This window comes from Malaclemys terrapin, chromosome 15 (assembly GCF_027887155.1).
Source record: "Malaclemys terrapin pileata isolate rMalTer1 chromosome 15, rMalTer1.hap1, whole genome shotgun sequence".
Taxonomy (NCBI): Eukaryota; Metazoa; Chordata; order Testudines; family Emydidae; genus Malaclemys; species Malaclemys terrapin.
The window spans coordinates 16,645,124-16,672,287 of NC_071519.1; the positions used below are offsets into that span (position 1 = coordinate 16,645,124).

The 27,164-nt window shown below is 45.1% G+C and overlaps 1 protein-coding gene across 9 annotated transcripts in view; it reads right to left on the reverse strand.

Annotated features, from left to right (window-relative positions):
* Nucleotides 1-27,164, reverse strand: part of PKNOX2 (PBX/knotted 1 homeobox 2) — a 624,957-nt gene that overhangs the window by 14,238 nt on the left and 583,555 nt on the right. For all 9 annotated transcript variants that reach the window (XM_054005412.1, XM_054005405.1, XM_054005406.1 and 6 more), the window contains one exon: nucleotides 4,218-4,294. In XM_054005412.1, the coding sequence (XP_053861387.1) occupies nucleotides 4,218-4,294 (77 nt within the window). The remainder of the gene's footprint in view (nucleotides 1-4,217; nucleotides 4,295-27,164) is intronic.

The window sequence follows — 27,164 nt, forward strand, 5'->3', positions numbered from 1 at the left end:
TAGCCAAGAGTAAAATGCCCAGGAGAAGGGCGGGGAGAGCAGAGAGCTGTAGGTGCATAAGCGGCTCACCTGGTGCACCTGGCTGATGGTCCAGAGACAGATATCACCCACTGCTTGGGATTCTCAGCTGCAAACCCTCTGGGAGTTAGACCCCTAAGACAGGTCACCTGATTAGGTAGCCTGTGCACTCTCTGGCTATGTCTCCACTGCTCCATTGTGTGGACTAAAGGTGTGTGAATTGCAGAGCACACCGAAGTGTTGTGCTCCCACTGCCCTGTGTGGACACTCTAGTGCAAACTAAAAGTTACTTTGTGTTAACGTAGTCCTCTTTCAAACAGGACTATGTTAATGTGAACTAGGTGCCTTTTCATTAGCTGTTAGACCGACACACTTCGGTGCATGCTGCAATTCACACCCCTGTAGTCCATCCTGCAGCAATGCAGAGAAGCCCTCTGTCTCCTGGTCATAATCAATACCTCTCACATTGTTCAGGCACCTAAATCCCTTTAAAAATCTGGCTCTAAGTGCCCAAGTCACTTTTGAAAAGGAAACTTGGCTCCTAACCTGCTTAGGGCTTGTCTACATAGAGAAGTTACTATGAAGTAAGCTAGGATGGGATTTTAAAGCGCAATAGCTGCATTAATTCCCCATGTGGACACTCTTATCCCATACCAGGAGTACCTTTTTCTGCTTAGTCCACTTCCAAAGTAGTGAAAGCTAAACCAGACAAAGGCAATGCAGAATAAGAGTGTCCACAATGGGACTTAGTGCAGAATAGTTGTTCGGCATTTGCTACTCCATTATAGCTATTCTGAACTATTTGCCTATGTAGACAAGCCCTTAGGTGTTTTTCAAAATGTTAAACTATTTCACAAGTAAGTACTTCGTTATAACTACTAGCAATGTGCTGACTATTATCCTCTGTAGAAAAATAAAACACTAATTGTTGCATTATGTATATTTTCACCAGCAGGGGGCACTGGGTGATTGCAAATGTATACCAGCTACTGTGGCTAGAGTTTACATGATGTTACCAGGCATCAGTCAGTACAGGCCCTTGATAGACTTAATCATTACTATAAGTAAATGTTATCATTCCATATTTAATCATTCTACTGCTCAGTTTAGTCTGGCATTATTGTGTCTGGCTAATGAAACAGCAGCAGAATGAAATGACAGAAGTAACAATAAAACATAGTCCTGGCTGATGATGACCCCACGTAATGATAGTAGCCATCAACTACCTGAAAGGGGGTTCCAAAGAGGATGGAGCTCAGCTGTTCTCAGTGGTGGCAGATGACAGAACAAGAAGCAATGGTCTCAAGTTGCAGTAGGGGAGGTCTAGGTTGGATATTAGGAAAACCTATTTCACTAGGAGGGTGGTGAAGCACTGCAATGGGTTACCTAGGGAGGTGGTGGAATCTCCATCCTTAGAGGTTTTTAAGGCCCAGCTTGACAAAGCCCTGGCTGGGATGATTTAGTTGGGGATTGGTCCTGCTTTAAGCAGGGGGTTGGACTAGATGACCTCCTGAGGTCCCTTCCAACTCTGATATTCTATGATTCTATGATAAACAGTAAAGTACTCCCCAGGCAATGCTCCATACAATTACCCTGCTCCTCAGTCCATACATACTACACTCAACTCTTCAAACAGTGTAACACTCTCTGGATAAACAATCCCATAGTCCTAAATAATTCTACAGCTATTGATTTGTCTATATCTTTCTAGTTTGCCTGCCACTACGACATTTAGGCACAATAGCCAAAGGGCCAGATTTTTAAAGGTATTTAGGTGTCTAATCCTAGTGGGATTTTCAAAAATGCTACGAACTCAGCTCCAAGCTCCCCTCAGTATGGGCAGCTCCAGGCAGAGTTTCTGGCTCTGGCTTCTCGGGCACAGATACTGTCTGGTTCCATTTCTACATTTCTACAGAGCAGGGCCCAGTGGGAGTTTGGGGTTTGGTGTGTACATGTTTTGAAAATCAAAAGCTCCCATTGATTTCTTTTGATTGATTGGTTGCCTTTGAAAATCCCACTAAGTATGTCTGCATCATTAGACCCCTAAGTACCTTTATAAATCTGGCCCTCAGGTTCCTAAGTCACATGGGCACTTTCAAAAAGCCTTTTCCAGGAATTAAAAGTTTCACTCAGGGCTCAATTCATCCCTGATATAACTTCATGGACATCACAAACTTACACCAGCAGCAAACGTGGCCCAAGAAATGGAAATGAGGTAAGTGACACGGAAGAGAGACAAGGTTGGTAAGGGAGTATCTTTTATTGGACCAGCTTCTGTTTAAGTTAGTTTTATAAAGAGTATGAGTCCAGTTCTGCTTTTACACTAGTGTAAAGCTGGATTAACGGCAGCACAACTGGTGGAATTGCTGTGGATGAACAAACTGGATGGTAAAACTGATCTCAGAATGTGTCAGTGTCACAGCAGTGCAACTTGCACCAATGTGGTAATTTGCTGGAACTAAGTTCAGCCCCATGGGTACAATCTCTAGTGAAGTCAATGGGAGCTGGCCCTGGAAGTATTGTGTTTGTGTTTGGCTACCCCCTCCTTTTCGCTGCTTTCTCTGTTACACTGCCGTCAGCCCCCAGCATGTAACTGGCTCACTTTGCATACATACTGAATGGAGGAGCTGGGAAAGTTATGCTACTTTATGAGCAGTAAATAATTGAGAAGCTTGATTCTGGCAGAGGTCTGCTGTGTTTATACTACCATTTCTGTTACCATTAAATGCAGCCCAGAGACATCGCCATGGCCAGACTGCATTTGCCTGAACTGGATCAAAAGTGTTTTCTGGTTCTCCCGTGTTTCTCAGTTTGGCTCTGCTCTCTCCTGGTGTTTTATTAGTAAATGGCATCTTCGGGGGTCAAATCCTGGCCCTCGTGAAGTCAATGGAAGTTCTGCCACAGACTTCAGTGGGGCCAGACTTTGGCCCAGAAGAATTTCTAAAACTATGATATCTTCTGGCTACACTATGACATCCAGTGTGTTATTTTTATTTCATTGTTGTCATGTTTGTTGACAGCATTACATGGAATGAGACTGAGGCTATGTCTATGCTACAGGCCTGGGGTAAGATTCCTCTGCTAATGTACGCCTACGCACGCTAACTTGCACTGAGCTAGCCTGATTATAAATAGCAGTGGCACAAGCAGAGGGAGCGGAGGCACGGCTAAGCTGTGCCGAGTACCTACCCGCCTGACTCCGGGGGTGTCTGCACTCAGCACGGCTCAGCGGTGCCTCCTCTGCCACTACCTATGCCACCGTGGCTTGACTGCTATTTATAATTATATTGACATTCATGCTAGTTCGATGAGAGTAGCACAGTATGTGTACGTGAGCAGGGAATCACAGCCCTGGCTCGTAATGTAACCATAGCCTAGGCGAGCTAGCGCATCGCGAGCATGTGTGTGTGAATAGAGCAATCACACCCACCTCGCAGGCGCGGGCTCAGTGATACTATTAGCTGATTAACAAAGACAAATGGAAAAGAGTGACCCGAATATCAGGTAAACATTAATATTAAATAAGAATGAAAATGAGACCTTTGCCAATGCCTCTCAGATTACACCTACAGCTCTGCCAATGCATCTCAGTCCTGACCTCCAGCGTTCTCTGTTATTCCAGTCTGCTGCCACACAGTTCTACCAGTAAGATACCTTCTCACCTCACCAGCAATGATACCCCTGAACAGAGAATGGCAAATATGGGGTGGGTGAACTCCATTCAGGATGGAGGATTTCCAGAGAAGAGTCGCAGCATCATATTGCATTACCTGGAGCACGGTTTTAAATGTTTTGTGAACAATTTATATACAGATGTTTATTTTTATGTCTACTTTCTTTTTAAGCACCCGTGGATACAAATTCACTCCTTTGTCTTCAGACTAAGAAGAACCAACCTCAAACCATCAGGTTTGAATCTTGTCTCTTTTCCCTAAGAGCTATTTCCACCTTACTCTATTGTTCAGATACGATACCTCAAAAACATAGAAAAATACCTCTTCCTTGGGCTCTGATGCCAATTTTATTCTGAGAAATGGCCAATAAGGGGAGTTGCCTGAGTAACTTAATCAGCGTCCTGCTATCCGTGTGATGAAAGTCGCAGGGTAGACAGGGCCACTGAGAGTAGTGAGGTGATTCCATCAGTTTGATAACTATGAAAGCAGGAAAATTCCACAACCCCCACACTAAGGTTCACTCACCAGTTATTGACTTGCAAAAGTGTCAGGTTTGTCTGTGCTGCTATCTGCCTTTTCTCATCCTCTGTTGGGTAAGGGTGCTGAAAAGAGACAAATAGCATAATTACAGTGCATTACCTAGAGGAAGGCATTGAGGAGCAGAGGGGCAGGGTCAGCTGTAGTGATCTTAGTTTTACCAGGATGGGCTCTATTAAAGGGTGCCCCACCTCCGTTCTGGGTGGCTCAGCATTGCCAAGTTTTGAAGTGCTCCTTTCCATACAATTGAACAGTCAGCTCCCTCAGGAGTTGAAAGCCCCAAATTCGAACCCATTTCTCAGTAATATGCAAGGCCTCTTGTGATAGACACTAGACACAGTCAGTGGCAGCAGAGAAAAGCCAGAGCAAGGAACCTAGCTGAAACCTTGCCAGTCTGGAAGCTGTCATTTATATTAACATTAAAACTATTTGCATCGCAGCTGCAAAACCAGCCATCTGCATTCACCCTCTACGACCAATCCATAGAAGCACCACTCACAGTTTAGTGTGCTGGGGACTTTTAGAAGAAACTTTTGGGAACTTTATCTTGGTTTGATTATTATTTAAAAGAACAGGAAGTGCTCTTGGTTTAGCTCATCTGGTCTCCACTCATTTTATGATAATGAGTGCGTGTGATTGCTGGGGCATTTTATTCACAGATATGACCTAAATGCTGCATAAGGACTGCGGCACTTGCAATCAGTATAAAATGACGAACCCAACAGAATTATTATGGTAACTTATAGGAGCTCTGGGGAAGAAGCTGTATTGCTTAGTCCTGAAGAAAGGAGGCAAATTAACTGGAAAACTCAAGACTGATCTTCAAGAACTCAGGTCTTATTGTGGCAATAAGACTGAAATGAACTATAGAAGCCTTACCTTGTCTGTGTGAATGATAGGAAACTTCCGGTGTGTGCTACTTGAGTTCAATCACTTTAAGCTTCTAAACTCGTACATGCCAATTTTGCACAATGCATAAAATGAAAAGTGGCATTGTGATAAATGAAAGGGGGGTGGGGCACTCCCTTTTATGGACACCCAGCCAGCAAGTTAGCTATAAAATCTCTGTTAGTAACTGTTCTCTACTTGCTTTACCTGTAAAGGGTTAAAAAAGTCCATAGGTAAAAAGAAGGGAGTGGACACCTGACCAAAAGAGCCAATGGGAGGGCTAGAATTTTTTAAAATTGGGAAAAAGCTTTCCCTTTGTCTGTCTGTTGTTGTTCTCCGGAGAGAGGGGACAGAGCAAAGACAGGGCTGAAGCTATGCTGTAAAAAGCTGTAAAACAAGTATGAAAATCTCCAGATCATAGCTAGAACTACTTAATTTGAAACCCCAGATATGTAAGTAGATCGGGAAATGTCTAGAAAGATGCAATTGGGTTTATCACTTTTATTTCTGTAAGGTTTGTGGACTCCTCTGTGCTAACCCCCAAATGCTTTTGTTTTGCTGGTAACCATTAAGCTGGACCTCAAGAAAACCATTCTTGATGCTTAATTATTATATTTTCCTCTTTTTAAATCTAGCAATAGCCTAAGTTCCCGATGTATTTTCTTTCTTTTTGTTTTTAATAAAATTTACCTTTTTTGAGAATACGATTGGTTTTTTTGTGTGTGTTCTAAGAGGTTTGTACATATGTTGTTTAATTAGCTGGTGGCAACAGCTGATTTCCTTTGTTTTCTTCTTAGCTCCCCCCCCCGGGGGGGGGGAGGAGGAGGTGAAAGGGCTTGAGGATACCTCACAGGGAGGAATTTCCAAGTGGTCCTGGGTTCAAAGGAATTTTTTCCTCTTGGCTGGTGGCAGCATCTACCCATCCAAGGTCAGAGAGAAACTGTAATCTTGGGAGTTTAATACAAACCTGGAGTGGCCAGTATCAATTTTTAGAATCCTTGCAGGCCCACACCTTCTGCACTCAAAGTGCCAGAGTGGGGAATCAGCCTTGACAGGCATCCACAAACTGGATGATTAAATATTCAGTTACCCCATTTGGTGCAGGACCAAGCACATTTATGCCAATGGAAGTCTTTCCATTGGTTTGAACGGGAGCAAAATCAAGCCCCTGTTACTTTGTTTGTACCCACAAATCCAACTTTAGAGTGCAAAATATGTGTATTTCTGTTGAGAGACCTGTTTGAAAATGTAGCTCTTAGCGCTTTCTGTCAAACCTTTGTAGATTTATAGACTCCCAGGCCAGAAGGGACCACTGTGAGCATCTAGTCAGACCTCCTGCATAATACAGATCATAGAACTTCCCTAAAATAATTCCTAGAACATACTTTTTAGAAAAACAGCCAATTTTGATTTAAAAATTGTCAGGGATCTAGAATCCACCACAACTCCTGGTTAATTGTTCCAGTGGTTAATTACCCTAACTGTTAAAATTATACACCTTATTTCCAGTCTGAATTTGTCTAGCTTCAACTTCCAGCCATTGGTTCATGTTCTACCTTTCCCTGCTAGACTGAAGAGTCCATTATTAAATATTTGTTCCCCATGTAGGTACTCATTGTGTGTAATCAAGTCACCCCTTAACCTTCTCTTGTTAAACTAAATAGATTGACTACTTTGAATCTATAACTATAAGGCATGTTTTTTAATCCTTTAATCATTCTTGTGGCTATTCTCTGAATCCTCTCCAATTTATCAACATCCTTCTTAAACTGTGGACATTAGAACTGGACACGGGATTCCAGCAGTGCTCACACCAGCACCAAATGCAGAGGTAAAATAACCTCTCTAATCCTACTCAAAATTCCCGTTAATGCAATTGTTTATGCAAACTTCATGTCCAGCACATCTCAGCTTCTAACTCTTGAATAAAATATACATGACCCAATGAGCTCAGCAATAGCAAAATTTGAGTGAACCTCTGAGTAATGCTACTTTACGCTGGGCAGCTAACAAGACTGTGTTTCTGCTCTACTGGGCAAATACATTAATGGAATCACTCTCTTCCCTGAAGCTTTTCAGAGCTTCTTAAAATATAACACAGTCTGCACTGGGACTCCAGCCACAGGCGCACTCATTGGATTTGTCCAAATCCAAAGGTTTGTGACATGGTTACAGTTCCTGGGTGCATTCTAGAAAAATGTGCCACTATGTAGTTTGTTTATTGGACCCTCAGAACCACTAGCCAAGACCACAGTATGGGAGTCACCAACTCCTAGATTAAGACTAATCCATTCCTTTACAAACAAAATATTAAAAAAATAGTTGGTTGGATTGCTGGGTCTTTTAAAACTGAAATAATAGAAAAGAAACATTTCAGGACATTTATTTGAATTACATTTTTCTGCCAGTTAGCCCAAGAGATGAAGTTACTTCCTTATTAATAATGGATTCTCTGTTTATTGAGCCATGGCAAATCTTGCTGAAGCTTTATAAAATGTGTTAGCTCACATGTGCAGCTTGTTTAGGACAGCATCCTGAAAAAGGCAAGGTGCACCTGCTACAGTCCAGTCTGCACATGTCCCTTGTACAGGGATAAGGAGCACGTGTTTAGTGAGTCTAGCTGGGATAAAACTGTATAAGAGATATAAGCCGTCATCCTGCTTCATAAACCAACTTTTAAGTGCCTGGGCTATGAAGAGACCTTCCCCAGGGCAGGTTATTCCATAATTGTCCATTACAAGATTTTCTGCTGTTGAATTTGCTGCTGGCCACCATTAGAGACTGCAAGGAGGGTAGACGGCTGTCAGTTCGGTCAAGTTTGGTAATTCCTATGAGCTAGATTCACAATGGTAATTAGGTATGGTGATACTGAACATTGCCATGCCTAACTTTAGGGGCCTAGAAACCCAATGGGATTCACAAAGCCTGAGCTAGGTATCCAGGCTCCCCATACAATGAATGGGGAGGCACCTCAGAATGGGATGCACAAAAGCCAGCATGCTGAGTGGGTGCCACCTAAACTAGCCAATGGGAGATGGCAAGGTGAGGGGGTGTATCTTAAACTCCACCCCTCTCAAGGAGTTCAATGCCTCAGTCCAGGCTCCTTGGGATTCTCAGCTGCAAACCCTCACTTGGGGTACGTCTTCACTACCCGCCGTATCGGCGGGTAGCGATCGATCGATCCCTGAACGCGCTCCCTATCTACTCCGGAACTCCACCGGAGCAAGCGGCGGTAGCCGAGTCGACGGGGGAGCCATGGCCATCGATCCCGCGCCGTGTGGACCCAAGGTAAATCGATCTAAGATACTTCGACTTCAGCTACGCTATTCACGTAGTTGAAGTTGCTTATCTTAGATCGATTCCCACCCCCCCCCCCAGTGTAGTCGGTGTTACACACCTACACCACTTTTGCAACAAGCCAGGGGTGAGGGTTAGAGTCAAGTCCAGTGGTTAGAGCACTCATGTGGGAAGTGGGAGAGCCTTGGTTCAAATCCTCCCTTTGCCAGAGGGAGAAGAAAGCATTTGAACAGGGCTTTACTCCCTCTTGGGTGGGTGTTCTGACCACTAGGCATTAGGATTTTCTGATGTGGGCCTCCATCAGTCCCTCCTATTGAAGCTAATTTAAAAAGTCATTGGAACAGGGGGACTGGATCCCCCGTCTCCCAGGGGAGTGCTCTAACTACCAGGCTCCAGAATTGTTCTTGTGCTTGGGCATGCTTCCTCTCCAGCCCAACAATTCTTTCTCCTCGATGGTACAGTTTCAACAGGAGAGACTGAGACTGAGCCCCATTTCTGCCCCTTCCCCAAATGACCTATAGCCCAGTGGTTAGGACATGCACCTCCGAGGTAGAAAATCCCTTCTCTCCATCAGGCAGAGGGAGGACTCTCCCCAATCCACTGGACTAAAAGTCAGAAGGGAGGTCCTTGTCCCCCCAGCTGTTTTGTGGAAGAATGCTTATCAGGTCCCAATCTTGTAGGCAGCCTCTGAGCCCACTTACTAGATCAGGCCCTGCAGGTGAGTTAGATGGAGGAACACCTGTCTTCTCCCAGTTCATCCATTATTATTGGGCTTAGGTGTCCAGCAGTGCACATGCGCAGAAGCAGAAACATAAGCCCATAGGGAATTTTACTGCAAAAAATCTAGGTGCCAAGTGAGTTTAGTACTTAAAGGGTTTGGAAGAAGCTGGGTGGGGGCTCTGTGAATCCCAGTGGTGTCTGATTCTGGGATTTATGTCCCCTTAAAGGGACAGTTGGTAGCCTACATCCTTTTGTGAATCTAGCCCCGTATTTCTAAACCGGTGGTATTCCGGTGAGCAAGTTACATCAGTGTCTAGAGAGTGAGTGCCAGTGTGCATGTGCTTAGTGCCTGGCAGAACATGATCACATGGGAGAAAGGGAGAGCCAGGAGGAGGATGGGGCTGGGTTGGGTTGCAAGACAGGAATGGAATTGGATGAGTTAGGGATGGGTTCAGCAGGAGAAACAGCCAAACTTTGTGAAATTTTGCCACTGACCGGAGCGATTCAAATGAATCTCAACTCATGGGACGTACTTGCTAAAATAAAATAAACACCACGTGGTACAAAACTGGAAACGTCACTACAAAATAAACTTGATGAAAGAACTTATTTTTGTGTAATACTTATTTTCCCTGAAACCTGTTATTCCGCAAATGAGCCAGTGGAGGGCAGTAGTTACCATGCTCTGTGCTGGTGAAAGGTCAGAGGACTGATTTAGCAAAATTATTCACTAAATGACAAGTTTAAGTAAATATTGATTTAAGGATTGCCAGCATACAAACTTCTGAACCACATACGATGATTCATCTGTTTAAAATTATAACAGCTCCTAGCAACTAGACAGAATACCCAATGGTCATGGCGGGTCTAGCAGCTCAGATGGTCCATGATCCACATTTCTCTCAAAACAGAAGCTCTAGACAGCTTGTTTTCCCCACAGTCTCCCAACTTCAGAATTGGGATATTCATCCATGTTCTTCGGCTGATGCCCAGGTCCAACCTACATTACTTTGAAATAAGATTGATAGGAAATCTATATGAGATGTGCCACATTTAATCCACAGGAGCTCTTCTGTGTGTCCTGTAAAGCACATGTATTGTTGGGATTAAAAACAGAGTAATTCATGTGGTGTATTGATGGGAGACTGCTAGTCTCAGTGCTAGAGAACTGCTCCTTAAGGAACCTCACGGAATGCTACTTTCCAGTTCATTTTTGGACATCACGCCACAGGCCTGAGAGTGTTGTATGCTGGAGAGACAAGAGCAGAGAAGGGCTAAAGGAGGGTTGACAGATGTATGTCTCTGTTTAGAACTCACCAGCACTCATTGACCAACCGTTACTATGCAAGCCTCAGGCGAATCCCATTTAGTAAAAGCTGATCTTGATTTACAGCCTCCAGTGGAAGCAACTAAATATTAGAGAAGCCAAAGCTTCTAATCTAAACTACACAGCAAGTACTAGATTGACTTTCTTTCACACCAGAGGCTTTTTGCTAGGTTATCTGGTGCTTAAAAGAGAAAAAGTGCAAATCAGGCGTGGGACCATTGGCTTAGGGCAGGGGTAGTCAATTATTTTTTGTCAAGGTCCAAATTTCTTGGTCAAGGTATAGTCAAGGTCCAGACCTCCACCCAGCTCCCCTCCCCAACTCTCCCAATTGTCCCCCCAAGCTCCCTGATCACCCGCCAGCTCCCCGCCCGGAAAGTAGGATGCACGGGGCTGGCCCAAGCCACCCGGTGTTCCCACTCACCCTCCCCCAAACATTCATCCATGCCCCCAGTTGAGCCAAGTAGCAGAGCTGGGGGTGGGATCTGGGCAGCAAAGCAGGGTGTGAGTGCAAGTGTGTGTGAATACTTCTGAGCTTAGAACCAGGAGGTGAAGCTGTTGGATCCAGCAAGCAGTGCGATACCCCTTTGGGGACTGGGATAGCAGAGAGTCAGGACGGAGGCTCCAGGTAGTGGGAGGGACCAAGGAAACTCCAGATAGTAGCACTGGGGAGATGGGGGAGGCAGGATGTGGCAGAAGCAGGTGACTGGAGGTGGACTGGGGAGGGAAAGAGGCCAGTTGAGAGGTGTGGGGGGAATTGGAGAGGACTCTGCAGACAGGCCCCAAAGGACAGAGGGTGGGGAGGACACAAGGCCGGGGGTGGGACTCTGGGGACCACCTGGGGGTGGGGGGTGGGGTCACGAGGCCAGGGAGGGGTTCAGGAGGGGGGGGGCATGCTGCTTTCAGTGCTCCAGCACAAACGGATGCTGCAGGACCCCATCAGGCACTTATGAGCTGGCTTGCCTTGTTGGGCCCACGAATTGCAGCTCCATGGCCCAGCTGGCCCCACCATCTCCACAGAAAGCAGATAAGAATTTGAATTAGGGCCCCTACAGTGCTGCCCTCTGTTTGGCTGCAGAGTGAGCATGTGACACCCTATTGCTCCCTGATTGGAGGGGCAGGGCATAATGGAGACACATTAGGCTGCCTGCTGGGGTGGATGTGTAAATACTCCACCCCCCCCAATGTAACCACTCACCCCCCCAATCCTGCACTGCTTGTGTTGGTGCAACAGAAAATAAATTTTCTATAGGTTTTTTGGATTCTCCTATAGAAAAGTAGGCATTTTCTAATGAATTCTATGGGTTTTTACAAATTTCTGTTTCTAATACAACAGCATGGGTTCATTTCTAGAAGGCCTTGTTGGTCTGATCTCAATTCAATGCTATAGGATTGTTCCATAAAGGCGTCAGTTGGGCTAAACAACCCAGGATTTTAGGCTCAGTTGTGCCACCAAGAAGTCTATGAAGGTAGAATACTATTTACATTGGCCCTATCTCTAAAGATCCATACCCTGCAACAAAGAGCTGACAAGCTAAGGGTGTTCTGGGTAGAATATGATGGACACTGATAAAGTGACAATGTGCTAGTTTACAAAGCTGGGTTGCAACCAAAATCCTGCATCTAAACTCCCTTGAATTTTGGCTACGTATGGAGCTACACCTGGCAGTGGGCCATTGGTAGCTTGGGCCTGTCTTTAATCAGACAGGAGTAGTGTCACCCAATTTTATAGTGCCTAGATTTTAATGCCAGAGAAGACAATATGAATCACCTAGTCTGACCTCCTGTGTAACACAGGCCAGAGAATTTCACCCAGTGATTCTTGCATTGAACCCATATTGTGTGGTTGAGTTCTGTTATTAAGGGTACGTATCGGCGGGTAGCGATCAATTTATCGGGGATCAATATATCGCGTCTCGTTAAGATGCGATGTATCGATCCCCAAACGCACTCCTCGTCGACTCTGGAACTCCACCAGAGCGAGCGGCGGTAGCAGAGTCGACGGGGGAGCCGCGGCCGTCGATCCCGCGCCGTGTGGACCCCAGGTAAATCGATCTAAGACACTTCGACTTCAGCTATGCTATTCACGTAGCTGAAGTTGCGTATCTTAGATTGATCCCCCTCCCCTAGTGTAGACCAGCCCTTGGAAAGTCATCCCTAAGGAGGCCATTTGTCCTGTTTTAAACTGGACAGTCCTTTCTTTGAGTGCTTTGTCCCCCCACATGGTATTAAGACAAAACCAGATGTGGTTTTGTCTGGTACCAGACAGGGGATGCTATTTTGAAGACCGCGTTTGATGCGTGACCTTGCACATGTGAGGTCACAGTGGTGGGGGTGGGGTGGAGTGGGGCGCTCTTCAAAATGGCATTCTCCGTGCAGCGTGACCCCATATTCATCGTGAGTGTGAGGTCACAGCAGCACGTGTTGGGCCATCTGGCAGGGCCAGGCCCACTCCATTCCCGGGAGTATGGAATGTCTGGTTGTGACACTGACAGTCCAGTCAATTTAACCGTTATGACCCATAACAACTTAACAAGTGGCACTGAAATGTAATCAAGACAATCTACTTGTATGTGAATTTCAAAGAGATATACTAGACCAGCAATCATTAACCCATTTACTTGTAGTAATAGAAATCCACGATAGATGTTAAGTGTATTTGTCTGTTTTTACCTGTATTTTGTTAGAAGTTTAACAATGTGAGCTAATTAGCTTGTATATGCTAAATTCTGTTCCTGTCTTATAATACTTCATTACTATGTTCTATTGACTTGGCGATCAAAAGGGGATATTATAATTTAGATGGGACTTGTGGTGTAGTAATATTATTGTCCTAATCTCTCCTTGAAACTTGTAATTCCACATAGTAAACTACCTGTGAACTGTCTTGATAGTTTGAATGGCTAATTGTCTTAAATGAATGAATGCAACTAGTTTACCTGTGTATGCACAGAAAACGGAAGATTAGCGTCAAAGCAACAATCTGCACTGCCTATTCTTCCTCGGGGAAGGTCCCGCTGTGTCAAGAATTTATTAGTTTGCTAGAAAACTATAAAGGAAAGCCCCAGGCCTGCTCCTGCATCTCTGGTCTGCTTAAACTTTAACAGGGAAGGTCTACACCATAAGACTGAGGTCTGCAGGTTTACTCTGGATTAGCCTGGAATTCTCATGGAAGAACTTGGGCAAATGCTACACCTAGACTGCCTATTGGACCTTTTAAATTGATTCCAGAAATACTTTTACAAATCAGCAGCCTCACCATCTCTGCTATGAAATTGACCTAAGGACTGTTCACATATCTGTATGTATATTGATCTTTTAACCACAGCAACTCTCTTCTTTCTTTTTCCTTTTATTATTAAACCTTTAGTCTTTTAGTTACTAAAGGACTGGCATCTGCATGATTATTGGTTATGATCTGAGACTCATATTGAGCTGGTGATAAGTGTCTGGTCCTTTGGGATTGGTGGACATCACAGATGGTGAATCAGGTTTTCAATAACCTCTCACTATATTAGACTTGGGGACTGTATTTGACTTCTTGGTAACCACAGAAGCTGTTTTGTCACTGGTTTGGCTAATCTAATTATACAAAAAAAACCCACCAGTTTGGGGGACTGTCTGCCCTATTCTTTGTAGTGTGTCCTGAGTATAGCATTCTTCATGTGGCCCATCCAGGCACCCAGTCACACTGGTATTCTGGGAATGCTTGCATGGCCACCTTAGTCACCCAATCTTCATGTATAAACTTCAAGTGATGGAGAATGTGCCCCACACCAGATTTCTAAAGACACCTAAAGATACAAAGAGATGCTTGGTGGGATTTTCAAAAGCGCTTGGGTGCCTCGCTTTCACTGTAGGAGTTAGGCACCTAGGTGCCTATAATAATCCCACTGGGCTCCTCTCTGCATCTTCAGACACTGAAATACCTTTAACAATCTGGTTCTACCACCCCATGTAAGCTGTTCCAAATGTGGATTCTGTCATTGTTCAACTTTTCCACCTTACTGCTCGTCTGAATTTATCTAACTCCAGCTTCCAGTCATTGGAGGTCATTATGCCTTTGTCTGCTAGATTAAACTGCCCTCTGCACTCAGAAACTTTCTCCTCATGTAGATACTTAAATACCATAATCAAGTCACCTCATAAGCCTTTGGGATAAACTAAATAATTTGCTTTTGAATTTGGGATTTTTCCAGGCAGGAGAATCTTAACCTGTCTCATTCTCCATAATGCTGGAGAAACTTTTTTTGGGTTCAGACAGAATTTTCAGCCTGAGGCAGCCCCCACCTCACCCTTTTCCATGCTGCTTGACATGAGCAAAGAAAAGATGCTCATGGTCAATAATCTGCTTGTACAGCATTCCTGCACCATGACAAGGAGGGGACTGTCTCTGTGTTCTGCCAGGCCCCCAGCAGGACAGTGGAGAAGGGCCAGGAAGAGACTGATTCTGCTCCCAGCTGATGTGTGGGCATGGGACATCATGGAGGTCCCAGAAACATGTCAAAGTGCAAAGGCTCCAGCCCTACCACAGGCATCTTTCCAGGCTCCTCTCTAATCATAGAATATCAGGGCTGGAAGGGACCTCAGGAGGTCATTTAGTCCAACCCCCTGCTCAAAGCAGGACCAAGCCCCAAATAGATTTTTGCCTCAGATCCCTAAATGGTCCCCTCAAGGATTGAGCTCACAACCCTGGGTTTAGCAGGCCAATGCTCAAACCACTGAGCTATCCCTCCCGCCCTCATAGCATCTTTGGCATGTTCCTCTCCCACAGACATCCAGCTAAGCAGGGGTGTCCCGAGAGCTCTGAGGTAGCTATATATCTGCCTGGGTATACCTCCTGCCTATGCTTCTCTATTGCAGTGGCCCCATAGAGAATCTCAGAATTCCATGTATCACCTCAGGGTATCCTTACAACCTCACAGCTTGCACGCAAGTGAAACAGCACCTTCGGGGGCTATGTCCTACTTCTCCATCTCATCTCAAAAGGGATTTCCCTCTAATCAGAAACAGGAGACTGAGAAGGGAAAACACACACACACACACACACACACACACACACACACATAAAGCTAATACATTCACTTCCCCAAATCCCAGTGCTCCTATGCATAAAAAAAGGGAGACTCATAAATGTTGGGATAATGCTAAATTATTATGAATTACTGTGACTGATATGAATGAATGTGGTAAGCACGAGTTTGGTGTGGCTTGGGATGTCTTAGTTGGCTAAAGGATTCTGGGAGCAGGATTCTTTTAGGATTAGACAGTTGTTGTTGTTGAAATTTACTGAGAGTGCTGAAATTGCACTTGAATGGTTAATTGAGGTTCTATCTGTGCATTTGTTTCAACATGAGACTTTGAAACAAGTCAGCCGATGACCAACTCACAAAATAAAGAAAACGCAAAAACACGTGATTGGTGGGCTTGGTACAGGTAGGCCCAGGTCAAAATAACCCCTTTTGGATGACACTGCACTAGGAGCTCAAGTGAATGATTGATGAGAGGGTAAACGTCAACTGATCTTTGGTCTGTGTCTGTTTTGCAGCCCCTTCTAAAATATTAATTGGAGAAAAACCAGTAATGAAATGACCACAAGGCATATTTTTGGGACATCTGACTCCTCTGAAAAGAAGAGGTATAAATGCTAAGTAGAGTAAATTAGTTAATTAGTTCCCCAATTAATATGTGAAGAGGTCCGTGATGCTGTAAGACAGAGGGTCTCAGGGTAGCCAAGACCCTGCATGAGGGCCTTTTGTAGGACTTTTGAACCAGAGGGCCTCGGGGTAACCAAGATCCTGTTTCAGGGAACAGTTGACAGCCCAAGTACTTGAGAGGGGAGAAGAAGAGAAGAAAAGACGTCTCCATCTAAGACTGGTAGCTATACCTGCTTTGTTTTCCAATCAGGATACTGTGTAAGGCCAACAGAGTTACTGAGGGTTTACGCTTGGGGAATTGAGACTTATTAGGGAGACATTTTATTATATATATATATATCTTTTACTGCTTCGGTGACTCTTTCTCAAATAAACTCTTGTGCATTGAACAAACTGAATCAGAATTTTCACTGGTACCGGTAACAATCTGCCCAGCTGTGGGGCATTAAAGATTCATTTCAACAATAAACTTGTCTTGGCTAGTTCTTCAAAGCACTTCCGCCTTCCAATCACCACTTCAGTCTTGCCTGGGTTCCACTTGAGTCAACTGATCATAATCCAAGCAGCATCTTTCATCTCTTGTAGGCATTCTGACATCTTCCTAGTGGGGTGGATGCATCAGCTGAGAATGCAAGATATACTGGAGTGTCATCAACCTACCATCCAGCCCATGGTGTCTGACTTTTTGTCCCAGTGATCTCATATTGGTCTCACTGAAGAGAAGTGGGGATGGCATGATCCCTGTGGGATCCTGCAGGTGAGGGCCTTCAGAGAGCAGGAGCACGCTCTGAGTTCTGCTGAAGAGGAATTGTTAGAGCTAGTGTGGTACTGGATCACCTACTCCTGTTATGCTGTGTAGGTGAGTTAGCAGTACCTGGTGACCCATTGTATCAAAGGCTGCAGAAAGGCCCAGCAGTATGAACATGGAGAGCTTGCCTTGGTGATCTTGGTGATGATTAATACTTTCGTCATTATTTTGCCAAGGAACGGGAGGGTGGAGATGGCACCGTAGTTAGAGATTTCTTCAGGGTCAAGTGTTGGCTTCTTGACAATTGGGTGAACTCAGTAGTGCAGTGGTTAAAAAAAAAAGAGGTGGATAAACTACCCTAAACAAAACTCCATATTCCCTAAATGAGAAGTGGGTACAATTTACCTGAATTTATCCTCAACTACACTACTGCATGAACTGTGTTTTTCAAGGAGTTTGGTAGTTATGCTTTGCTGAAGGAGACTATTTTCATAGTAATGGGCATAGTTGCTCTTCACTGGCTTTTACCAGCCAGGAGGAGCACAGATCCATTTCACAGATAGGGAATTTAATAATTTTCAGGGGTTCTCACACTTCGGCCAATGTAGGAGGGCCAAACTCAGTCAAGGGGGGCAGGGTGATTAATATAATCTTTTGGGGGTGGAAGTTTATTACTCTACAATTTTCATACATATTTGGTTGAACTTAACAGCAAAATGGGGGGAGGGATAGCTCAGTGGTTTGAGCATTGGCCTGCTCAACCCAGGGTTGTGAGTTCAATCCTTAAGGTGGACCACTTAGGGATCCAGGGCAAAATCAGTACTTGGTCCTGCTAGTGAAGGCAGGGGGCTGGATTCAATGACCTTTCAAGGTCCCTTCCAGTTCTAGGAGACCAGATATCTCTATTTATTATTTAACTGAAAGACTTTCATAACAGTTGATGCTTGGGTCCAATGCCTATGCTGTGTAGTCTATGCTGAATAGTTGGTTGGATATACAGCTCTGTTGCCATGACTGCAGAGTAGTAGAAAGCTCTTTTTGTCTCTTTTACTGTGATGCTGTAATCCTTTGTTATAGAGCTAATTTTTAATCAGAATGTTGCGTGGTATTACTTGAAATGCTTGTAGAGTCAAAGTATATTATATCAAGGTAGTTACCTTTACTAACCAAACTTATAATGCCATCAGAAAATATCAAGTTTGCTGACAAGTCTTACTTTCCGTAAGACTGTGATGGTTGGCATTAATTATGCTACCATCTTTTATTTTGTAATCAGGCATGCCCTATCAACCTTTCCATGGTTTTTCCCAGGATTATATCAGGCTAATTAGACTGCAATTTTAAAATATGGGCACAACATTAAGTTTTTTCCATTCCTTTGGAATCTTCCCAAAATTCCAAGATTTGCTAAAAATCAGCATCAGTGATTCAGAGAGGGCTAATGAAATCCTTGGATGTATTAACAGGGGAATTTTGAATAGGAGAAGGGAGGATACGTTCCCTCTGTATTTGGTACTGGTGAGATCGCTACTAGAATACGGTGTCCAGTTCTGGTGTCCAGAATTCAAGGAGAACGATAAACTTGAGAGGGTTCAGAGAAGAGCTGCGAGAATGGTTAAAGGACTGGAAAACATGTCTTATAGTGATAGACTCCAGGAGCTCAATCTATTTAGCTTAATAAAGAGAAGATTAAGGTGTGACTTGATCATAGTCTATAAGTATCTTCGTGGAAAATAGAAATTTGATAATAAAGGGCTCTTGAATCTAGCAGAAAAAGTACAACAAGATCCAAGGGCTGATATTAGATAAATTCAGACTTCAAATAAGGTGCAAAGTTTTAACAGTGAAGGTAATTAACCATTGGAACAATTTAACATGAATTGTAATGGGTTCACCATCAGTGGAAACACTTAAATCAAGATTGGACGTTTTTCTAAAAGATCTGCTCTAGTTCAAGCAGGAATTAATTCAGGATAGTCTTATGTCTGTGTTATGCAGTAGATCAAACAAGATGACCATAATAATGATCCCTTATGGCCTTATAGTCTATGGATATATATTGCGGATGTCACCAGATGGCGCTGTTACACATAGTTGTAACTCTCCTTTTCTTAGTATACGAGCACTGTTCAGTCTTTCAAGAAATGCTGTATTCCTCTTTATTTTGCGATGTAGTATTCTTTAGGGGAGCTGCTACAAGTAGCTTTAATCTCTACCTAGGGATAATTTTTGGTACAAAGTTGCTTTCTAGGAGCCAGGTACTGGTGTTTAGGAAGAGGTTGCCTGATGTTGTGTAGTCACCTATATTCAAAGACTGGTGTATACAGCATAAATAAACAAGTTACACTAAGGAATTACATGGACTCAATGATTTCTCCTTCAATGGGAAGTCGACCTGCAAGACACTGAAATGTGACACCTCTTGGTAGAGGGGTGACACTGATGTGAGACTGGAATATATTTTACAAGGAGAACAATTGTGAGCTGGTGTTCCTCTTGAACCAAGATTGATCTTATAGTGAAGGTGCTTTCAGAAATCAAAACTGTCCAAGAGACAATAAAAGCTGCCAGAAGGTATTAAAACAAGACCTAAAACAGGAACTAAAAGTTTCTCTGAACGAAAGACCTGGAGGCTTTGCAGAGGGAACTAAAACAGGGGCAGGAGCTTCTCAGAAGGAACTGAAGGCAATTAGCTGGAAAGAAAACTTTAGTAAATGAGAAGCTACAATGTATCCAGACTGATTTTAAACCCAGCTACAAATTACCCAGCCCCGACTAGCAAAGCAGATAAAGAGAAGAGCAGCAACTTGAGTAACATGCATAGGAAAGATTTCCAGAAAATAGAAAACACCCAGAAAGCTTTTGCCAACTTGAAACTTGCTAATAGAGGGCTTATCTACATGGCCCTGCAGTGTGGAACAAAGGGGTGGTGGTGATGAATTGCAGAATTCACCAAAGCATTGTGCTGTAACCAGAAGTGAAAGTAAGCCGGTCTGGGCCAATCTGGCATACCGGCAAGAGCCGGTACGCCGTGCCAGACCAGACTGGCTTCCCCAGGCTGGCGCTTTAAAGGGCCTGGGGCTCCTTGCACCGGCTGGAGCGCCGGGCCCTTTAAATTGCCTCCTGAGCCCCGGGGCTCCGGCAGCCAGGCTCGGGTGATGCTTTAAAGAGCCTGGGGCTCGTGCCGCTGCGGGGAGCTCCAGCCCTTTAAAGTGATGCCGGAGCCTGGCTGCCAGAGCCCCTGGGTAGCGGTGGCAGGGCTCCGTCGGCAATTTAAAGGCCCTGGAGCTCCGCTGCGGTAGCGGCAGCCAGAGCCCCAGGCCCTTTAAATCGCCACTTAGCCCCGGGGCTCCCAGCTGCCTCTGCAGTTGGTAGCTCCGGGGGTGATTTAAAGGCCCCGGGGCTCCCAGACGCAGCTGGAGTGGGGCCTTTAAATCAAGATTTAAAGGCCACGCCTCTTCCGGTTGAGGCCACGCCCCCACTCGGGACTCTGGCGTACCAGTAAGTCCTTTAAGTTACTTTCACCCCTGTCTGTAACTGCCCCAAGTAGACCCTGCTAGCAGGAACTAAAGGATACCTAGTTTGCTTTAACATAGTCCTGTTTGAAAGATTACATTGTACTAGGTACCTGTTACTACTCCCTTTATATCCTGCTAGGGAGAACTAACAATGTAACTCTTTAGTGTGTGCTGCAACTCACACCCCTGTAATCTACACCATGGGACTGTGTAGACAAGTCCAGAGATGAGCTGCAGACAGACTGAAGGAGCTGGAAGATCACTTACAGGAGAAATGTCAGGGGTTGCAAATACCTGTAGTAGTTAGCTGTTTGGAGGAGGACTCTGGCAAGCCAGAGAATGTGGGTGAGACTGGACACTTCCCTCCCCCCGCATCTGCACCCCACCGAAGCTCAGGTGTTGGGGGTGAGACTGGATACTCCTCCTTCCCCCTCTCCGCCCCCCTCCCCCCCACATCTGCACCCTACAGAAGCTCGGCTACTCCTGGTTTGAGTAATATAAAAGCTCTATCTTTGTGGGAGAAACTTCCTGGGTGGTTAATTTACCTTAGTTTAACATTATATCCCATGTGGAGATGAACAAAGGAACGGGGGGCTGCAGGGTAGGGAGCTCCCAGCTGCTAACCCAAGAGGCCCATTTCTGATGGTCCTTCAAAACTTACCCTCTGAAAAGAGACTGAGTTATCCTGATTTGCTGCAGGTTTTGATACAAGGTTTGGAGCCATCCATCTGAGACCTTGCCTGTTTTACAGTGTAAGATTTAGCTTATCAGTCTATATGGTATATACACACCTCCATAGGGACAAGATTTCTAATTGCTGAGGATGCTAATATATCAGACAAAGGCATTATGAGCTCCAATGGCTGGAAAGGCAAGGTAAACAATTCTAACAATAAGGTGCACTACCAGATGAGGGTAATTAACTGCTGGACCAGCTGAGCAAGGGATGTGATAAAATCTCTGCCACTTGAGGTCTTTAAATCAAGACTTAACATTTTTCTAAAAAAATATGCTCTATCCCTAGCAGTAGTTATGGGATTGACATAGGAATTAGGGGATGAAATTCTCTGGCCTGTATAACTCAGGAGATTGGACTGGTTGGTTGCAATGGTCTTTTCTGGCTTTTTCTGGGAAAAAACAGTTGGGGGTCAAATGAAACATTTAATTCAAGCTCAGTGGTTTGAGCTTTGGCCTTCTAAACCCAGGGTTGTGAGTTCAATCCTTGAGGGGGCCGTTTAGGGATCTGGGGCAAAAATCTGTCTGGGGAATAGTCCTGCTTTGAGTAGGGCGTCGGACTAGATGACCTCCTGAGGGCCCTTCCAATCCTGATAGTCTATGATTATGGTTCAATTTTGAATGTTTTAATTGATTTTTAAATAAAATTAAAGAACTTTTTGAAACAAAAAAATTGCTTTGAACCAAAACTTGAAACATTTCATTTTGAAAACATCAGATAAAATTTTTTGAATTTTTCAATTTTTTTTTAGTTTCTTTTTATTTTAATCAAAATAATTTGGTGAAACGGACACAAATTCAAAAGGTTTCAGTGTTACCAAATCTGCATTTTTCAGCAAAAAGGTTTTGTACAGAAAATTTTGCCCAGCTCTGCTTGTGGGGTCCTGCAGGGATTGGTTCGGAGACCACTGCTATTCAATATCAAGGGTCTGGACGAAATTATAAAAATAAATTGCTGAAAAAGTTTGCAGATGACACAAAGATTGGTGGAGTGGTAAATAATATTGATAAATGGTGCCTAAATGAGAGCTAAACCATCTTGAAAATCTGGCCCCGATTATGTGCGCTGAACACTTGAAAATCTGCCCCTGTATGTCATAACCAGTGTATCTGCAGTGATTCAGAGAACAATGGCTCAGCTGTTCCATGGATTAAATGATGCCGTCTGTTATTTGCATGATATATTGACATACTTGATATGGCTAGGGTAGAAGAAACAGAGAGGTAATGAAGGAGAATATTGACCTGCCATTGGAAGATAAAAGTTTGTGAAGGGAAAAGGACCTGAAATTGAATACGGTGACCATGTAATTACTGGGAAGGAGAATGATTGTCTTTTGATTGGCCTGAAGGTGATATAACGGAATATGGTCCTACAGAATGTGAATCTCAAAATGCTAAAGAGAGACTGGAAGAAGAGCAAGAACCGACTGACAGACACCATTGACACAATGGAAATGCAGAGCTCACACAAGACTAAACTTATTACAAAAATACCGTAGAGAAGGAGTGTAACAGAGGGAGTCGTGTAATGTCATTCTCTTCTGTAGACTTTTCTTTTACATGTTTAGGAGTCTGCTCTCATCAGAGGCAGCTACCTTTTTGTGAGGTGATTTATGCACCATGTTGTAGCGTGAGTGACGCGCTTAAGAATTGGCTTATATAATGTGTTAGGACTGACTGTTGAGCATTTTGGGATCTTTGAATAAAACATGCTATATAAACATCTTGCTTATCTATTTATTATCATCAGCCCCAATTCTGCAAGTCGGACTGTTCACATACTTACATTTCGGAACTCACTTAAGTGCCTTGCTGAATGAGGGCCATAAAATTGCGCCAGAGTTCTGCGCTTATGAGCAGATTGCAGGCAATATATGGGAAAGTAGGAGTAAGCAAAACATACTCAATGAATTATTTAGGGGTGAAACAATGGTGTATAATTGACAAGAACTAAGGCTGCGTGTCTGTCACAGAGATCATGGAAGTCATGGATTCCGTGACTTTCCATGACCTCCGGGACTTCTGCAGCGGCTGGTGCTGGCAGACAGGTTGCCCGAGCCGGGCAGCCCCTGGGCCAGCAGCAGCAGTTAAGGTGTGTGTGGGAGGGACTCAGGGCTGTGGCAGGGTGTTGGGGTGCATGGCGGCGCTTACGTGGAGGGGGCTCCCCGGGTCCCACTGGCATGTCCCTGAAGCTCCTAGGCAGAGTGGCCAGAGGGGCGCCATCTGCTGCCTGTGCCGCAGGCACCGCCACCGCAGCTCCCATTGGCTGCAGTTCCTGGCCAATGGGAGCTGCGGAGCTGGCATGTGGCAGAAGCAGCGTGCAGAGACCCTCTGGCCACTCCTCCCCCTAGGAGCTGCAGGGACATGCCAGTCAGAGCCTGATAGGGAGCCTACCAATCAGGCTAACCGTCCCTCCCTCCCAGCACCGTACGCTGTCCCCCAGCCTCCCCACCAGCACCAACTGGGGTCCTGAGCCATACACCGCTGCCTGCCTCCTCCCCAGCACCAGCGGGGGTTCTGGGTTACCCCCCACAGCACCCACTGCACCCCCAGCCCACCCTTCCAGAGCACCCATGATCCCCCAGCCCAAGTTTTAGTTAGGGGTATATAGTAAAAGTCACGGGCAGGTCACAGGCCATGAATTGTTGTTTACTCCCTGTAGGAGGGCTTGGCTGAGGCTCGTCCCTCCACAGGGCTGTGGGGTATCCCACCTCCTCGCAATAGTTCGCTATGGGCCCAGGCCCTGGTTCAGGGCGGGGCAGCAAACAAACAGTCAGGAGCTCAGGCCCTCAGACAGGGGCTGAGCCAATAGTTCAATATGAGCCCAGGCCCTTCTAGTTCTGAGCAGCCGGGGAGAGGGGGAGACGGACACCCGTGAGTGGGGTGGCGGGGGGACACAGCCCCACCCACTCCACTGCGTCCCAGCCCGGGGCCCTAGCAGCGGCAGAAGCCCCGCAGCTGTGTCAGTGGGGATCCTGACCACAACACATTGACATTGGTTCTGGCAGTGCTGCGGCCAGACCAGGGTCGGCTGTCCCCGGGCTACTTCCGGACTCCCCCTCGTAAGGTACCTGGGTTAGGGCGGTGTCCTCGGAGGTTTCCAGCACTATTGGTTCCTCCGGGTAACTGGTGAAGGGTAGGCTCGGCTGCTCCTTGGGGTAGCTGGCAAGGGGTAGGCTTGGCTGCTCCTCTGGGTAGCTGGCCGGGGGTAGGCTTGGCTGGCCCAGCCAGTCCTCGGGTCGGCCGCAGCCTGCCAGCATCTCCCAACCTGGAGCTAAGCCACAGGCATCTGGCCTCTCCGGCGGCTGTCTTTCAAGTGAGCTCTGCAGTTGGGCTTTTATACTTCCTGTCCTGCGCCGTGACCTCTGGGGGGTGGGCGCAGGATCCACTGACTCCGCCCACATTGGTAGTAGGGGAGGCTCGTCCCTCCGCGGGGCTGTGGGGTATCCCACCGCCTCGCTACATTCCCCGTGACCTGTCCATGACTTTCACTAAAAATACCCATGACTAAAACGTAGCCTTAGCAATAACCAAATGAAATTAAGAAACTGAAAAGTTAGGCTGAATATGAGGAAAAAATGTCCTGAAGCTAATGGGACTGAATAGGCTGTAAGCATAAAATTTGAGTCTAACAGTGACCTTCCCAGTACAAATTTAAAAAACTACTTGTAGAGTAATATCCTAATTGCCCAGTTGAGCAGCAAGTAAGAAGGCCACTTAGCACACATGCTCAGGAACTTCATGCCAGTTTTCCCATTGCCATCATAGACTAGCAGGTCCTGCTACATTCCAGCTTCATGTTACTATCACATGTTATTAGGGGTCAGGTAAGGAGGGTTTTTCACTACATAGCACTGCCGTGAAAACTTCACATTATTTTATACCCGACAGGAGACAGATGTGAAATCATGTGACGTTTTCATGGCAGCACATGCAGTGAAAAACCTTGCTCATCAGATCTCTATAGCATGGTTTAGTAACATCTTGCTGGTGTGGAAGCAGAGAAAGAACTGTCATGCATTGCATCCCCTTCCTGTCAGTTCTTTCTCTGCTTCCACACCGGGATGTAAAGGAGACAAACTCTGCCACTGTTAGCAACCGTGCTGGTCCCTAGCCTGGATAAAAGAGGAGGTTTCTGCAACTGGGTTTGCAACTCACTCAGGGAAAACCTTATTGCAACAGAAACAGTTCAGTTAAACCAAAACCTGAGGACAGTTGGTGCAGATGGAACTCAAAAAACCCGAAGATGACAGACCTCAGTGGAAGCTGAGATCTCGAGGCATTGAATCCTGACAACCAAATCTGTAACAGGTGTGGGCATGTGCAATGTACAGGAAAGCGGGCACAGGTTACACAAGAAACGAACAAATACCACCTGAACATACTCGGCGTCAGTGAGCCAAGATGGACAGGGAGTGGCAAGTCAGTGTCTGATGTCGTGACAATCTTATACTCAGGAGGAGGAAAGCACAAAACAGGTGTGGATAACGTTATCCAGCATAATTGGATACCGACATAGAGAAGATCTTGCTGGCTTGGGAGCCACTAAACGCTAGAATAATAATAGCCAGACTGCGAACAGGACATGTACATGTTCAATAATCCAAGTATATGCACCAATAAATGAAGCAGGAGACAGTGAAAAGGATACATTTTAGGAGCAAGTGCAGCAAATATTGGATGATGTGCCCAACCATGACATCAAGCTGATGCTAGGTGACGTCAATGCACAAATTGGCAACAATTCTATTGCCTGGGAAGAAGTCACGGGCACAGCAGCAGAAGGCAACTGATAATGGTGAACGGCTCCTGAATCTCTGTAGTACAAACACACTAAAGCATAGTGACCAAGTACAGCAGCCACCAGGACTTTTTTCTGTCCATTTTTTCTCACTCATTTCTGTTCTTTCTTTCTAATCCTATTCACCTGCGTGGGGTGACAGTGAGGTGCGGTTGCTGGTTCTGTGGTGCTCTTGCAGCTGGGACGCATGCCACAGGGCAGAGAATTTTGAATCAATGAGCTGATGCCTGAGTCAGCAGTGCTTTTGTGAAGCTGGCTGTAGCAAGGGCCAGTGACAGAGAAGGTGGTTTTTCAAGTCTGTATTTTTAGATGTGAGCAGGGAGGCAGGTTGGCTCTAATGTCAAACAATTTTCCCTACTCTCATTGCTCCTCTCCTATGCTTAGTGCCTCTAGAAGTAGCCTAGCGCTCCCCACATTGGGAAAGATTGCCTGAGTCTATGTGCTGAATGCTGTACCAAGCTGCTCCTATCTGGGGTATTCAGTGCATCATAGCCTTACAATTAGTTCACTTTTAAAAACTTGTAGGTCACTTTTAAAAGGGGATTTTTCCCAATGAGGCAAACTTCAAAGGAAGATGCGACTAATTCCAGCAGCAAAGTCATCATTAGACACTTTCTGGTTTTCCCCGATCTTATTCCAGATGATCTCTCTGCCTCAATAAGAGCATTTACTATCACCATGAAGCCTTAATTTTTCAACTAACAACTTTGAAAGGATTGTGTTGTTCCAATTTCAGCCGTATGAATCAAGTAAGACAAGTTGATGCGGTAGAAGGGAACAAACCTTGAATTAAACAACGAGATAGAGCTGCAAAATTCAAAATCTGGTTCAGAGTGTTCAGATGTAGGGTTTTGGAACAACAATAAGCCACCCACACACGAATAATAATACAAAAATACCTCCTTGATATTTAGCGAGGGGAGCCTGGTCTGAGAATATTTAAAAAGATGTGAAAATGAACTGAATCAAAGGGATCACACCCCTCTTTGACCCTACATATTTAGATCTTTGTTTCTGTGAACATGGAGGATTTTTTTAAATCTATTTGTTATTTGTAAATGTTTGTCCAGTTATTTGTACAAACCAATTAAAACCTTTTTGGTCAACCCCTCTGCTCTCTCCATTTCTTAAGAAACCAACCTGGGAGCCTTAAATCAATGCCCATTTTAGGTCTCTAGCGTAAACTTTAGCTTAAATGGCACCAAGCCACTTCTCCAGCTGGGCTGAGGGAAGGATGCATTTCT